General features: G+C 40.4%; 1 protein-coding gene across 2 annotated transcripts in view; it reads left to right on the top strand.

Annotated features, from left to right (window-relative positions):
- The window catches only part of LOC128705227 (uncharacterized), a 194,881-nt gene that overhangs the window by 143,228 nt on the left and 34,389 nt on the right, over positions 1–17,264 (top strand). The window contains exons 4-5 of one of the 2 annotated variants that reach the window (XM_070102046.1): positions 2,251–2,395; positions 4,402–4,580. In XM_070102046.1, coding sequence (XP_069958147.1) covers positions 2,251–2,395; positions 4,402–4,580 — 324 coding nt within the window. Of the gene's footprint in view, positions 1–2,250; positions 2,396–4,401; positions 4,594–17,264 lie in introns of both variants that reach the window. The other variant, XM_070102047.1, reaches the window with a different exon arrangement.

Here is a 17,264-nt window from a genome sequence, read left to right as displayed (position 1 = left end):
CCACCCTGTCTACCTTGTCCACCATGTCTACCGTGCTCACCCTGTCTACCGTGCCCACCCTGTCTACATTGCCCACCCTGTCTACATTGCCCACCCTGTCTACCTTGTCCACCATGTCTACCTTGCCCACCCTGTCTACCTTGTCCACCCTGTCTACCTTGCCCACCCTGTCTACCTTGCCCACCCTGTCTACCGTGCCCACCCTGTCTACCTTGCCCACCTGTCTACCTTGCCCACCTGTCTACCGTGCCCACCCTGTCTACCTTGCCCACCCTGTCTACCGTGCCCACCCTGTCTACCTTGCCCACCCTGTCTACCTTGCCCACCCTGTCTACCGTGCCCACCCTGTCTAACTTGCCCACCCTGTCTACCTTGTCCACCCTGTCTACTGTGCCCACCCTGTCTACCTTGCCCACCCTGTCTACCGTGCCCACCCTGTCTACCTTGCCCACCTGTCTACCTTGCCCACCCTGTCTACCGTGCCCACCCTGTCTACCTTGCCCACCCTGTCTACCTTTCAACCATGTCTATCTTTCTCTTTCTAGTTTACATCTTCTCGACATGGCTCACGAAGTCGTAATGACACGATTGCAAACAAACAATAAAACAATACCATGGGCGGGGATAGAACCCGCGGTCAGAGAGCCTCAAAACTCCAGACCGTCGTGTTAGCCACTGGACTAGCTAGCCACAATAAGATTCGTCCAACTAGGTATATTTCTACACCATAGGAAGGTTAGCATGGGCACCACTGTGACCACAAATGTTGTTATATTGGTGGAATTTAGGGTTTTTTATTTGCTGGCTCTAATATCTGTTGTTGTGGAGTGGAGGCCAATGTCCGTGCCTCTGTTCCAGAAGTGTTTTCAGTTGGTGTAGGATTACAGTCATTTCTTGCCAGTCTTTTTTCCCTCTTGGCCCTAAAAAAAACTGTCCCTTGAGGAGTTGTGGCTCCCCTCTTTTGTTTCCATAGTCTGGCTTGTCTGTGTCTTCTTGTCCCCTTTAGATGTGCCTGGCAGTATGCGTTGTAGTCTTTTCTTTCATGGATTGATGAGTGACACATTTTTGGGTGAATTAAGTTACAGGAGGGGAAGTTGCACTCTCCTGTTGTCATGTGAGTGTGGTATTTTTTGGGATAATTCAATGTTGCATGTCCCACCTGTTTTACCAGATACAGTACACTGTGCCTGCATATATCAAAGGCATATATCAAAGGCATAGACTGGACTTCTGTTTGCTAGGATTCATTGTAGCTGCATTCACTGCTGGTGTATTTTTTCTGTTTCCTTCCTCTCACCCCTGTATGGACATCAGTGTTTCTACCAGGTTTCGCTATTAATGTGTCGACACTATTTCCTGAGAGATCATCCACTTTTGTTAGATTTCCAGCAGTATCGCTATTTTGTACCTCTGAACTGAATAGCGTTGTGTTTAGTTGTTTCGTCACCAGGGCCAATGTCTCCTTTTGGTTCACTGTCCTCCAGGACAACACTAGCACCCTCAGGACCACTGTTCCCCAGGACAACACTAGCACCCTCAGGACCACTGTTCTCCAGGACAACACTAGCACCCTCAGGACCACTGTTCTCCAGGACAACACTAGCACCCTCAGGACCACTGTTCTCCAGGACAACACTCGCACCCTCCAGAGCACAGTCGTCCAAGACAGCCCCATCCCTACCACCCATCGTATTTTCCCAGCTGTCATACCATGCTGACATCTCTTTCAAGAAGGATCTTTTATTGGTGTTCTTGTCTTTTAATATAGATGTAATTTCATCATACAGGTGGATCTCGTTTGGGCAGACCCAAAAGCATCTCTCTGAGATTATGTCAAGTGTGGTCACTGGTTTAAAATCTCTGCATATACCATGGGACCATTGACCACAGAGACTGCAAGCAATCCAGGCTTGTTTTCGTCCCTTACCTTTTCTGCAGACTACAAAGATCTTCATGTTAATGTGACTAGAGACACAGTGGTGTAGATGTTATTGTAACTAGACACACGATGGCTGGTGGTGTAGACACGGAGAATCTGTAAAAATCTAATGGTAAAGTTATTGGTGTAGGTGGGACGAGTCATGGTGGGGGTGATGACAGAATATTGAATCAGTACAGGGATGATATTTATGGTGTGGGTGTGATGAGAGAAATGGTTATGGTTAACACAGTATAGTGAATAACTGATATTCATGGTGTTTGTGATGTGATGAAAAAATAGTGGTGACCGAGTTTGGTGTATCACTACAGGTGTGAGAGTAGCAGCATCTGTGTCACCAGCAGCGTTGATGTCACTACCCAGTACACAGAGAGTGGCGCTGGAGTTGACCGGTGTGAGTGACACTATAGTGAGTCACGCCTGTGATGTAGCCCAGGAGCTACAACCACCAGGAGGGTGAGTCTTTAACTGTTGTTCTTGTGTACCCTTAATTGTTGGTGTGAGTGATACTGGTGTGAGTGATACTGGTGTGACACCGGTGCGAGTGGTGGTGTACAGGAGCTAGAACTATCATGAAGGTGATCCATTTGCTTCTATTCTTGTGTTTCTCTATTGTCGGTGGTGTTCATAGTGATGGTGGAGGTAGTGTTGATAGTGATGGTGGTAAGAACAATGATGGTGGTAGAAGATGTGTTGAGAACAATGGTGGTGATGGTCTTTGGAGTAATGGTAGCCGTGATGTTGGTAAATGGAGTGACAGTGATGGTGGTTGAGGAAGCAGTGATGGTGGATGTTTTGGTGAGAACAGTTATGATTAGGACAGTGATTGTGGTGGTGTTCGTAAGAGCAGTGAACGCGGAGGTGATGGTGATAGTGAGCAATTGTGGTGGTGAGAGCAATTGTGGTGGTGGTGAGAGCAGTGATGGCGGTGGTTATAGAAGTGATGGTATTGACAGGAATGATAGTAGATAGAGCAGTGATGGTGGTGGTGTGAGCAACGATGGTGGTGGTGTGAGCAACGATGGTGGTGGTGTGAGCAATGATGGTGGTGTTGAGAAGGAGCAGGTAACTACGGGTGTTCAGCAGATATACATGTAATTACAGGTGAGTCACCAACAACATAGACAGGTAGCAACATATGTGTCATTATCAACATAAACAGGTAACTAGATTTATGTATATTATAATACAATTCTGGCAATCAAGCTATATATCTAGGGGAATTATATATCTAGGGGAATTATATATCTAGGGGAATTATATATCTAGGGGAATTATATATCTAGGGGAATTATATATCTAGGGGAATTATATATCTAGGGGAATTATATATCTAGGGGAATTATATATCTAGGGGAATTATATATCTAGGGGAATTATATATCTAGGGGAATTATATATCTAGGGGAATTATATATCTAGGGGAATTATATATCTAGGGGAATTATATATCTAGGGGAATTATATATCTAGGGGAATTATATATCTAGGGGAATTATATATCTAGGGGAATTATATATCTAGGGGAATTATATATCTAGGGGAATTATATATCTAGGGGAATTATATATCTAGGGGAATTATATATCTAGGGGAATCAGAACCAAATACTCGGCCTGTTAATTGTTATCTTAATAATTATCCCATTACCAGAACTGTAATAAGAATATTATCCCGGAGTACAAAACACATATTTAATAAATCTTTACTAGTAAATTTTTAATAAAATAAGAGCATTCTTTGGTACAACATAAGAGTATATTCTTTGGTGTTATTTCTCTTTGGTACAGAATTATCACATTTACGAGGAAACAATGTCACAAACATGACTCTATCCTTCACCAACATAGTTCAACTATCTACTGACACAAAAGATTACAAATTTCACACACGACACCTGTGTCATAACCTATCTTTTCTTCAGTGTTATACGACATTATTACAGCACTACCGTCTTTCAGTGTCACGACACCCCTTCCTCCGCGTTATAACACTCCTCTTCTGTGTCACACGACATCCTTTCTTCCCTTGTCCGACACTAACATTTCTGTCAGTGACACCGTCGTGGAATAAGGCCATACTGTCCAGCCGATACTAAGTCCAACTGATGCCAAGCTAGCACGAAACTAAGTCCAGTCGTTGTGCCAGCAGGAAACTAGTCAAGTTGATGTACTTATTGAGGCCGTCAGGTAACTCTGAGGCCGTCGAACTGTGGACTCAGTGAAGCCGTGGTGAACACTGATGAGGCCGGTTCATCAGCTCCAACATTGAGTGTGTTGACGTCACACAGGGCACTGCACCCGGTAACACTCGATTAGCAGCACCCAAGTGATCAGCCAATCACCTTTCCTTTTATCTCTTTCTGGGATCGCAACAGTGTCATTATCAACATACAGACAGGTAACAACATATGTCATTATCAACATATACGCAGGTAACTACATATGTGTCATTCTCAACAGGTACTGGGTGATCTGGTGCCGTCCCAGCACAGTGACAGAGGAGGGCATCCAAGACATGATCAGTAGCCTGCATCACCACACTGTTAATGTGGTGTATGGGTTAACAGTGCTCACCAGCGCCACCATCACACAACAACAACAGCACCAGCTGGTCACCATGGCTCAAACAACCCTCAACTGTGAGTTAACAATGTGAGTGTCATCTTCCCTTTCATGGTAGTTGCTACTGCTGCCTTCATGGTAGTTGCTCTTGATGCCTTAATGGTAATTGCTTTCATTGCAGCTGCTGCCTTCTTCATAGTTGCAGCTATCTTCATGGTAGTTGTTGTTACTACTCTCGTCGCATTTGCTACTTCTGCCTTCATACCAGCTTCTGCTACCTTCACGGTAGCTGCTGCTATGGCTTTTGAAATAGCTGCTACTACTGCTTTTGTAACAGCTCGTACTGCTGCCATTTTGGTAGTTGCTGCTGCCTTCATGCCAGTTGCTGCTGCTGCCTTTATGGTAGCTCCTGCTCCTTCTTTAATGATAGTTGCAACTGCAGTCTTAATGATAATGCCTATGGAAAATACTGTATATTCTCCAAAAATGCAGTGTATTTTGTATGTAAATTGATGAAATATACTGTAGGTAATAAAAATTAATTTGTAAATAAATAACCAGCGAAATGGGTGAGCGTCGCTGGGGAGGAGTCGTCATTGTTTTGAACTGGGCTGAAGGCACGCGAGTGAAATGTGCATAAATTTCGTCGCTCTGAAGGTTAAATTGTGGTTGAAACCTCCCAAATAGGAGCAGAAATTGTTGAATTTGCAGTCCTGCATAACGTGAGCATTAGGCGAGTGGACAGGACAGTCCAGGAACCCCAGCTAAGTTGATGTTCATTTATGTTGAAATTCTGGCCAGTATTTTCTTCATATTTAGGCAGGGGTTTGTGTATGATACACCAAGTAATCTCCAGACAAATTGGTGAGTCTTATTATTATAAATTCTCTTTCAATGTATATGCATTCATATTTTAAATTTAATATACAGTCCACATATTTACAATAATGTTCATCAGAATTCCTGGTAATGTATAATTAATTTGAAATTAATATAGGTCCAGAGTGACTTGTGGAGATATGACAGTAGGTATCGAGGGAGGACATTTTTGCGACCTAGGTGTCCTAAAATTCCTATATGTCTCTGTAACCTTGATAAAGAATAATTATCTTTGTTACTTTTAAAAATTACTGGTATGTATCTAATGAGATTCATCCAAGTAAATTTAATTTTCCACACAGTAGCCTGTTGGTCCTTGATCGAACTGGATGTAATTAGTGAAGTCATTAATTAGTGAATTAATTACTTAATAATTATATGTGAAATGACAGAAGGAGGCGGATGTTAGGTCCACAAATTTACTTAATTGTGTAATGGATTATAATTATTACAATACTAATTTTGCTAAGCTCAAGTGAAGCTAAGATTTATATTAATGTATATTTAAAATTTATATTGTAATTTCCTTACATGAGTAATTGCTAAGCTCAAGTGTAGCTAAGATTATATTAATGTATATTTAAAGTTTACATTATAATTTCCTTACATGTAATTGCTAAGCTAAAGTAGCTAGGATTTATTCAAGGTAATTTGTAATATTTGCCTTTATGAAGTGCATAATTAAGTACATAATCAGTGTTACTAAATAAGTTGAATTTAATACATTGCATCATGGGTGAAAATGAGGAAATTAATGTAGATGACAAACACATGGAATTTAGAGCAAAAAAAGCATCATTACAGACTAGAAAGGGTCATGTAACAAAGGCATATAATAAATGTTTGAAATTAATGAATCAGGAAACTGTGAATACTTATGATTTAAAATTGTATTTAGATGCTTTAGGGAATAGATATGATTCATACAAATTATATTATAAAAAAATATGAAGGAGATTTGTTAGTAAATTGTGGAGATGAGACAGAAATGGATCTTATGATTAATCAGTATTATGAATTAGAAGAAAAAATTCTTTCTTGTAAAAGTCAGGTTTTGAATAAATTAAAAAGTGTAAACCAGGCAATTAATCAATCTATTCCAACAAATAAGATGTCTTTGCCAAAACTCCCAGAATTATGTTTACCTGTATTTAATCCTGGAGAAAATTAGGAGGAGTTTTGGTAAATTTTTAAAGCAGCTGTGCATGACAGGAGTGACCTAGCATTTGTAACTAAATTATTTTACCTCAAAGGACAGGTAAGAGGAGATGCTCACATACTCATACAAGCCTTTCCCAATGTAGATGACTCTTACAAAGAAGCAGTTGACTTGTTGAAAGTCACTTATGGTAATATAGAACAAAGTAGGTTGGATCTAGTGAATATCATTGTTAATTTAAAATCTCCAGATCACACTTACAAAGGTTTACAGCAGTTTAGAGTTAAACTGGAGAGCACTCTCAAAACTTTAAGTAATAAATATAATCTGAAGGAATCAGACTGGTTATTGAGTGCCATGATACAGAATAAATTAAGCTGTAAAACAGTTGAATGACTCTCGAACAAGTATCACAAAGGTTATTTTGGTCTGGAGGAAATAAGACTAGGTCTACAAGAATTAATTGTTTAGTTGCAGACCAGCCAACCAACTCATTTTAAAGATTCAACAATAATAACTCTGAGGTATCTGTCAAGTTACACAAAGGGAAAAATTATCCCAATGTTAATAATCAAAATTCATCTCCTAAGAAGAGTTGCATAGGTACATATCAAGTAGCAGGAATCAGAAATAATGATTCTCCACAAGGTAAGAAGAATAAGTACCCTCCTAAGAGTAGCCCAGTTAATAAGAAACCAGTCAAAGAAAAGAGAGATTGTCTTTTCTGCAAGGGTACTCATTTTTCTAAGAATTGCAATGCATACAATTCATGGAATGATAAAGCTGAAAGATTGGAGGAACTTGACAGATGTATCAGGTGTTTAGGTAATCACAATCTAAAGGATTGTTATGCCAAATTAAACAACTGTTATCAATGTGACAAAGGAAGACACCATATAGTCATATGTAAGGGTCTATATGATAATGTTGATAATAATGTTGACAATCTTGACACAACAGTAGCTAATGTAAAAATTGCTGCTAATGTTAATAATGATGGTTTTGCTGAAGTAGCCTTACCTGTGTTACAGGTAAAAATTGATGATTAAAGGCATAAATAAAAAAATGTAACTGCATTATTAGACCAGGGATCACAACATACTTTCATACAACGTAAATATCTTGATGGGATGAAAGTACAAATGGGAGATCCCACAACTCTAAAATTATCTGGTTTTCTCTCAGATAAAAGAGCTCAATTGTATGACATTGTTTATGTAACTGTCAGGTTGGGCAATGAGAAAAAACGTGTTAATGCAGTAATTGTAGATAGACTCCCAGAAAAAATATCTACAATAGAGCTTAGTAAAGCTACAGAAAAACTTTCACATAATGTAAATTTAGCACCTTCTGGTGTTAATGATGATTCTGTAGGCCCATTAAATATTTTGATAGGTAGTGACTATTATGCCTCCTTTGTAAAGGGTATGGTAAAGAAATGTGGTGTCACCCTTTTGAAGACTGCAGGAGGCCATGTAATGTATGGTAGGATTCCTCGTAATAATAATTCATGACTAAAGGAAACTATAAATACTATCACTGTGTGTCTTACTCATGAAATCGTGCCCCAGTATAATTCTTCCATAGAGGATGGTGTTGAGCCAGTGCATAAATTGTGGGAATTAGACAGCATTGGAATAAATGTAAATGAAGAAAGTCCAGACGATTCTTTTACTCAGGAGCAATACCTGAGAGATGTAAAATTTGAATCTGGACAATACTGGGTACGACTTCCGTGGAGACTGAACCATCCAGAATTGCCCACTAATTACAGAATGGCATAGGGACAATTAAAGGCTCAGCTCCGCGAACTGAGTAAGACACCAGAATTGTTGACTGCCTATAATGACATAATTACTGAACAATTAATTAATAAATTTATAGAAGAGGTACCTATTAAGCAAGCCAAAATTTATGGTCACTATTTACCACATCACGGAGTGAAGGAGGATTCTAAGACCACTCCTCTGAGGATTGTGTTTAATTGTAGTGCCAGGAGTAACAAAAATGTACCTAGTTTAAATGAGTGTTTGATGACAGGTCCGTCGTTGACGGAAAAATTAGGAGATATCTTATTAAATTTCAGAGTGAAGAATTATGCCTTTACTGCTGACGTAAGTAAAGCTTTCCTAAGAGTGGGTTTACAAGAGGCTGACCGGGATTGTACCTGCTTCTTATGGCCTGAGAATCCTAGTGACCCACTTAGCCCTCTGAAAACCTTTTGCTTTAGGAGCGTATTATTTGGTGCTACATCCAGTCCGTTCCTACTTCAAGCGACGATAAATGCACACCTTAAACGTATGGGAAGTCCATTGAGTAAAGTAATGAGCAAACAATTTTATGTGGACAATTTCCTGGGTGTGATGTCAACTGAAGAGGAACTGTTAATGACTTATGGAGAGGCTAATAAAATAATGCAAAGTGCAAATATGCCTCTGAGGGAATGGAATAGTAATTCGTCCAAATTAAAGGACAAAATAAGTAAAGATTCCCTTGGAGATGAAGTACCAAAATGTAGTAATGTATTGGGTTTAACTTGGGATACTGAGAGAGATTTGTTAATGCCGAAACCTAATAATTACAGTACGCCCAATAAATTAACTAAGAAAGTTTTGCTTGCTGAAGTTTCCAAATGTCTTGATCCACTAGGTTTAGTGTCACCCCTTACTATAAGAGGGAAATTATTAATACAAGAGGCATGGAAGCTTAAATGTGCTTGGGATGAAACTCTACCTGAGGAATTCATTAACAGGTGGGATGAGTTAATTAGTGATCATGAAAAAATTTCAATGTTGGAGTTCCCACGCCAGGTGGCCAATCCAAATGGGAAAAATATACTCTACATTTTTTGCGATGCTTCAAAATTGGCAAATGGAGCAGTTGCTTACCTTCAATGTAATAGTGTTATTTCTCTTATTATGTTTAAGGCTAAAGTGCCTCCAATTAAATCACGTACCTTACCTCAGTTGGAATTAACAGCCATTTATGTAGGTGTCAAATTAGCTAATTATATAAGAAATAAGTTGCAGGAGATAAATATTAGCGACACTGTAATTTGGTCGGATAATGAGGTATCCTTACAATGGATTCGTAATGGAAACAGTAAAATTGTGTACGTACAAAACAGAGTCGCTGAAATTAATCAGATGCAAGAGAAGTATAATAGTTTGGGTCGGCATATGTTAACATTTAATCATATACCTGGTGAGGAGAATCCAGCTGATTTCTTGTTTCAAGGTTAACCTTATGCTAAATTTGTACTGCTGTATCATGGTTTAAATGACCGAGCTGGTTGGCAAATAAAGCTAATTGGCCTGTACAAAAGACATATATTACTCCTGTTGAAATTACTGTGACCACCACTCCAATAGTTTGTCCTTCCTTAGCCATTGATATAAATAGGTATTCTTCTTTACCCAAACTAATCAATGTAACTAAGTTGGTGTTTAAATTTCTAAACAAGATGAATATTTCATATAAGTTTTCACATCCTCTTGAATACTGGATGCAGAGGGTACGAGAAGAAATCTATGGAAATGAAATTGAATTGATGATGGAAAGAAAAGTTGTGAAAGGTTCCATAATAGAGAAATTAGGGCTGTATTTAGAGAACAATGTAATTAGGAGCAGAGGAAGGTTACAAAATGCTGAATTGGGTGATTATGTTAAACACCCTATCTTACTGCCCAAAACCCATCATCTAACAAATTTAATTCCTTTAAATGCCCATAAAAATCTAATGCATGGTGGGGTACAAGATACCTTAAATTGTATTAGGGAAACTTTCTGGATTCCACAAGGACGGCAAAGTGTAAAAAGAGTGATTAAATCTTGTGTAATATGTCGCCGTGTGGATGCCAGATCCTATATGTACCCAGGTCCTCCACCTTTGCCAAAGGAGCAATTTGAGTCGTTTAGCAGGCAGTGTTTTAAAAATTGGGGTTGGAGAGTTGAAGGAGGAGGTCTTGCTTCTCCAGGAGGAGATTAGGAGGCTGAAGGTCCACCTCAATAGGTCTGGGAGAGAGTGTGAGGTGGCTGGAGTTGTGGGGAATGAGGCTTCTAGCAGCGAGGTGCAGTCTGTCTCTCGCTGTGAGGAGGCTGTAGTTGGGGTGGCAGCAACGGCTACCAGCAGTGAGGTGCAGCCCAGCACCTGCTACAAGTGGCGAGTAGTTCACAGTAATGGAAGGCGCATCAGAGTAAGGAAAGTTAAGAGTGAAGATCTGAAGGTAGGAAATCGCTTCTCTGTTCTTCAGGATGAATGTACTTCAGTGGCCAGTGAAGGTAAGGGTACTACTGCCCCTGCTAATGGAGGTAAGCGCATTCTTGTGGTTGGTGACTCTCAGGTAAGATACATTGACCGTGCTTTTTGTAATAGGAATAAGAAGATGAGAGATAGAGTGTGCTTCCCTGGAGCTGGTGTTGGGGACATTGTCAACAGGCTGGATAATATCATGTCAGGTAATGGGAGCAAGCCCATTATCTGTCTCAGTGCTGGTGGAAATGATATTGGGAAGGGTAGGAGAGAAGAGCTGCTAGATAAGTACAGGTCAGCTATAGATTTCATTAAGTCTAAGGGAGGGATCCCAATCATATGTAGCATCTTGCCTAGAAGGGGAGTAGGAAATGAATGGTTGTCTAGGGCAATTGGTGTAAATTGCTGGCTAGACAGATACTGCAAGGAACATGCAATCCCATTCATTGACAACTGGAACAACTTTTATGGCAAACATGATATGTATGCAAGGGATGGGGTACATCTCTCTGGGGCTGGGGTGGTAGCACTTGCAGACTCGATTGAGAAGGCCATTGGTGAAATGCCTATGATTTTAAACTGATGGAAGATAGAGGTATGGGTGTGTGTGGGAAACAAGCAGGTTGCAACACTTGGGTTGGAAACAGTAAATGTATAAAAGGCATTCAGCATGAAGTTATAATTAAAGACAATAGATCAGGTCAGCAAACAAAGGGGGACAGCAGAGGGCAGCAAGGGACTAGCTCCCTTAAGGTTTACTATACTAATAGCAGGAGTGTAAGAAATAAGATAGATGAGCTAAGATTAATTGCAAGTGCAGGAGACATAGATATTATTGCTATAACAGAGACCTGGCTCAATCTGAAAGATAGAGAGATGCCCTCTGAATGTCACATACAAGGCTATAAATTATTCCACACTGACAGGGTCAACAGGAAAGGTGGTGGAGTAGCGATGTATGTCAGAGACAATTTAAATTGTTGTGTTAGACAAGATATTAAATTAGAAGCGTCAGCCACTGAATCTGTTTGGTTACAGCTTCTCGAGGGCCGAGAAAAACTAATTTTGGGTGTGATTTACAGGGCCCCAAATCTTGATAGGGAGTGCAGTAAACTTCTATGGGACGAAATTCGTAAGGCATCTACATACGAAAATGTTGTGCTAATGGGAGATTTCAACTATAGACAGATTGACTGGAGCAATTTGACAGGAAATTTAGAGTCAGGTGACTTTCTTGATACGATCCAGGATTGTTTTTTAAAACAGTTTGTGACAGAGCCAACTAGGGGAAATAACCTCCTTGACTTGGTTCTTGCCAGTAGGGAAACACTAATTAATAATCTTGAGGTTAATGATGAGCTTGGGGAAAGTGATCACAAATCACTCAGTTTTAATATATCATGGAATTCCCCTAATAATGGCAATCAAGTCTCCGTCCCTGACTTTCGCTTGGCTGATTTCATAGGACTGAAAAATTACTTAGGTGGGCTGAACTGGAATGACCTGACTAAGGGTCAGGTAGGTGGTGATGGTTGCCGATATGATGCTTTCCAGGGCATAGTTCTAGCTGCTCAGTCAAATTATGTTCCAAATAGGGAAATCAGATCAAACAAAAATGATCCTAAATGGATGAACAATAGATTAAAATATCTGATTGGTCAAAAGAGAGGCATATATAGGCAAATCAAAAGAGGAGAGGGGCAATTGAGAAATCGATATATTCAGTTAAAGAGAGAAATAAAAAAGGGAATTAGAAAAGCAAAAAGAGATTATGAGGTTAAAGTTGCAAGAGAATCGAAGACTAACCCAAAAGGATTCTTTCAGGTATACAGAAGTAAGATCAGGGACAAGATAGGCCCACTCAAAAGTTCCTCGGGTCAGCTCACTGACAGTGATAAGGAAATGTGTAGAATTTTTAACACATACTTCCTCTCAGTTTTTACACAGGAGGATACCAGCGATATTCCAGTAATGATAAATTATGTAGAACAGGGCGATAATAAACTGTGTACTATTAGGGTCACAAGTGACATGGTCCTTAGGCAAATAGATAAATTAAAACCTAACAAATCCCCAGGCCCTGATGAACTGTATGCAAGGGTTCTAAAGGAATGTAAAGAGGAGCTTAGCACACCTTTGGCTAATCTTTTCAACATATCACTACAAACTGGCATGGTGCCAGATAAGTGGAAAATGGCAAATGTGATACCTATTTTCAAAACAGGTGACAGGTCCTTAGCTTCGAACTATAGACCAATAAGCCTAACCTCCATAGTGGGAAAATTTATGGAATCAATAATTGCCGAGGCAGTTCGTAGCCACCTTGAAAAGCATAAATTAATCAACGAATCTCAGCATGGTTTTACAAAGGGGCGTTCCTGCCTTACGAATTTATTAACTTTTTTCACTAAGGTATTTGAGGAGGTAGATCATGGTAATGAATATGATATTGTGTATATGGACTTCAGTAAGGCTTTTGACAGGGTCCCACATCAGAGACTATTGAGGAAAATTAAAGCACATGGAATAGGAGGAGAAATTTTTTCCTGGATAGAGGCATGGTTGACAAATAGGCAGCAGAGAGTTTGCATAAATGGGGAGAAATCAGAGTGGGGAAGTGTCACGAGCGGTGTTCCACAGGGGTCAGTGTTGGGCCCCCTGCTGTTCACAATCTACATAAACGACATAGATGAGGGCATAAAGAGCGACATCGGCAAGTTTGCCGATGACACCAAAATAGGCCGTCGAATTCATTCTGACGAGGACATTCGAGCACTCCAGGAAGATTTGAATAGACTGATGCAGTGGTCGGAGAAGTGGCAGATGCAGTTTAATATAGACAAATGCAAAGTTCTAAATGTTGGACAGGACAATAATCATGCCACATATAAACTAAATAATGTAGATCTTAATATTACGGATTGCGAAAAAGATTTAGGAGTTCTGGTTAGCAGTAATCTGAAACCAAGACAACAGTGCATAAGTGTTCGCAATAAAGCTAATAGAATCCTTGGCTTCATATCAAGAAGCATAAATAATAGGAGTCCTCAGGTTGTTCTTCAACTCTATACATCCTTGGTTAGGCCTCATTTAGATTATGCTGCACAGTTTTGGTCACCTTATTACAGAATGGATATAAATTCTCTGGAAAATGTACAAAGGAGGATGACAAAGTTGATCCCATGTATCAGAAACCTTCCCTATGAGGATAGACTAAGGGCCCTGAATCTGCACTCTCTAGAAAGACGTAGAATTAGGGGGGATATGATTGAGGTGTATAAATGGAAGACAGGAATAAATAAAGGGGATGTAAATAGTGTGCTGAAAATATCTAGCCTAGACAGGACTCGCAGCAATGGTTTTAAGTTGGAAAAATTCAGATTCAGGAAGGATATAGGAAAGTACTGGTTTGGTAATAGAGTTGTGGATGAGTGGAACAAACTCCCAAGTACCGTTATAGAGGCCAGAACGTTGTGTAGCTTTAAAAATAGGTTGGATAAATACATGAGTGGATGTGGGTGGGTGTGAGTTAGACCTGATAGCTTGTGCTACCAGGTCGGTTGCCGTGTTCCTCCCTTAAGTCAATGTGACCTGACCTGACTAGGTTGGGTGCATTGGCTTAAGCCGGTAGGAGACTTGGACCTGCCTCGCATGGGCCAGTAGGCCTTCTGCAGTGTTCCTTCGTTCTTATGTTCTTATGTTCTTATGAACTCTGCCTGGCTGCAGTGTGGAACATACTGTATATTCTCCAAAAATACAGTGTATTTTGTATGTAAATTGATGGAATATATTGTAAGTAATAAAAACTAATTTGTAAATAAATAAAGAACCAGCAAAATGGGTGAGCATCGCTGGGGAGGAGTCGCCATTGTTTTGAACTGGGCTGAAGGCACACGAGTGAAATGTGCATAAATTTCGTCGCTCTGGAGGTTAAATTGTGGTAGAAACCTCCCAAATAGGAGCAGAAATTGTTGGATTTGCAGTTCTGCATAACGTGAGCATTAGGCGAGTGGACAGGACAGTCCAGGAACCCCAGCTAAGTTGATGTCCATTTATGTTGAAATTCTGGCCAGTATTTTCTTCATATTTAGACATGTAATCTCCAGACAAATTGGTGAGTCTTATTATTATAAATTCTCCTTCAATGTATATGTATACATATTTTAAATTTAATATACAGTCCACATATTTACAATAATGTTTACCAGAATTCCTGGTAATGTATATTTCATTTGAAATTAATATAGGTCCAGAGTGACTTGTGGAGATATGACAATAGGTATCGAGGGAGGACATTTTTGCGACCTAGGTGTCCTAAAATTCCTATACGTCACTGTAACCTTGATAAAGAATAATTATCTTTGTTACTTTTAAAAATTACTGGTATGTATCTAATGAGATTCATCCAAGTAAATTTAAATTTCCACAATGCCTGCTGCCTGCACAGTACTTGTTGCTGTTGCCTTCATGGTAATTGTTACCTCGCCATTGTGATAGCTGCTGCTTTCATGGTAGTTGTTACAGCTGCCTTTGTGATAGCTGCTGCTGCCTTCTTGGTAGTTGTTACCGCTGCCTTCGTGAGGGCTACTGCTGCTGCCTTCAAGATGCATGTTGCTGCTGCTGCTTCTGCTACTTTCATGATACCTACTGTTTCTGCTGCTGCCTACATTTTAACTGCACCTGAGTTCATGGTAGTTGCTACTGCTGTCTTCATGGCGGCTGCTGTAGCTGAATTCAACTTATAAGCTGTTGATTCTTTCATGATAGCTGCCACCTCTGCTGTCTTAATGGTAGCCTTCATTGTAGCTGCTACCGAATTTATTATAGTTGCTGCTTCAGCTTTAATGGTTGCTGCTGCTTCTTCCTTCAGGGCAGCTGCTGTTGCAACCATCATGGTAACTACTGCTGATACCTTCAGAGCAACTTATGCTGCTGTCATCATGGTAGCTGCTGTTGCGCTTTTAATTTTGCTGCTACTGCTACCTTCATGGTAGCTGCTGATTATGCCTTAATGGTTGCTTCTGTAGCCTCCATCAAAGTAGGTGCTTCTACTTTTGTGGTAGCTGTTACTGCTGCCTTTGTGGCAGTTGCCGCTGCCTCCATGGTAGTTACTGGCTATGTCTTCAAGGTATCTGTTGCTTCCGCCTTCTTGGTAGCGGCTGTTACTGCCTTCTCTACTCATTTTGTTGTTACATTCATGGTAGCTGCTACTGCCTTCAAAGTAACTCCTGCAGCTTTCATGGTAGTTGTTCCTGACTTCATTATTGCTCCCGCTGCTGCTTCATTCATATTAGCTGGTAGCTTCTACTGTAGATAATGGCAGCTGCTATTGCTGTCTAATGGTTTTTAATGTTGCTTAATTATGACTACTAATGAGCTCATTGTAATGGCTACAATGCTGCCTGTATGGTAGTGCTGCTGCCTGTATGGTAATGCTGCTGCCTGTATGGTAGTGCTGCTGCCTGTATGGTAGTGCTGCTACCTGTATGGTAGTGCTGCTGCCTGTATGGTAGTGCTGCTGCCTCTATGGTAGTGCTGCTGCCTCTATGGTGATAGTGCTGCTGCCTCTATGGTAGTGCTGCTGCCTCTGTGGCAGTGCTGCTATTTTCATGACATCTGCTGCTGATGTGATGATTGTTGGAGGTGGTGCCATCAGGGTGACTGCTGCTGCTGCCTTCAAGTTATATTTTGCTGCTGTTTTTAACATAGCTGCTGCCACTCCTGCCTTACGGTTATGACGGACACAGGTGATGTCTGGTGGGCCTGTAGCACCTGTTTGTAAACAAGTCAGCAAACTGAGCTAGGGAAAAGGATAAAGGAAAACAGCAGATATAAAATTTTAATCCGTTTATTCCTTCACCTAAACTCTATGTAGTTAGTTACACCATTTACAGAGAAAATTTAGATGGTATGAGCAGGCAAGAGCCACTGTAAGAACAGTCTTCGTCCAGCCTGTCTAGTCTACTCCACGAGTTGAAGACATCACTTCACAGAGTTGGCGGGCTTTCACGTGATTGGCTGATGAACCAGCAATTATGATAACAATGGGGGCCCCGACTGGTCGGGATGGCATGTGACATACGTCAAATAGTAATGTATTCATCGCATGTCACGTGTCCACACCAAAAATGGCTATAATATCCAGGAAAGGCATCTCTCAATGTGTAGTGAACCACCATGGAATAGAACGTAACTAATCAGATCACCATTCCTCTCAACCAGCTAGCCCAGGAGACAGTGCTCAACCCAAAGAGGGACTTTAATGCCAAGCACCAACCCTACACTGAGACAGTAGATACTTGGGCTAGCATAGGTCCAACACACTTGCATTTTATACTTCATATAAATTATTAATAATTAGACCATATGGGTAAAAAGAAGCTTAGCTTCCCATATACCTATCACACAGAACAAACAATAACACATCCTATTAATAGAGCCCTAGAGAGAGTCTGATATGTTATCCTTACC

The sequence above is a fragment of the Cherax quadricarinatus genome, chromosome 79 (assembly GCF_038502225.1).
Source record: "Cherax quadricarinatus isolate ZL_2023a chromosome 79, ASM3850222v1, whole genome shotgun sequence".
NCBI lineage: Eukaryota > Metazoa > Arthropoda > Malacostraca > Decapoda > Parastacidae > Cherax > Cherax quadricarinatus.
This window is presented reverse-complemented; position numbering and strand designations above follow the sequence as displayed.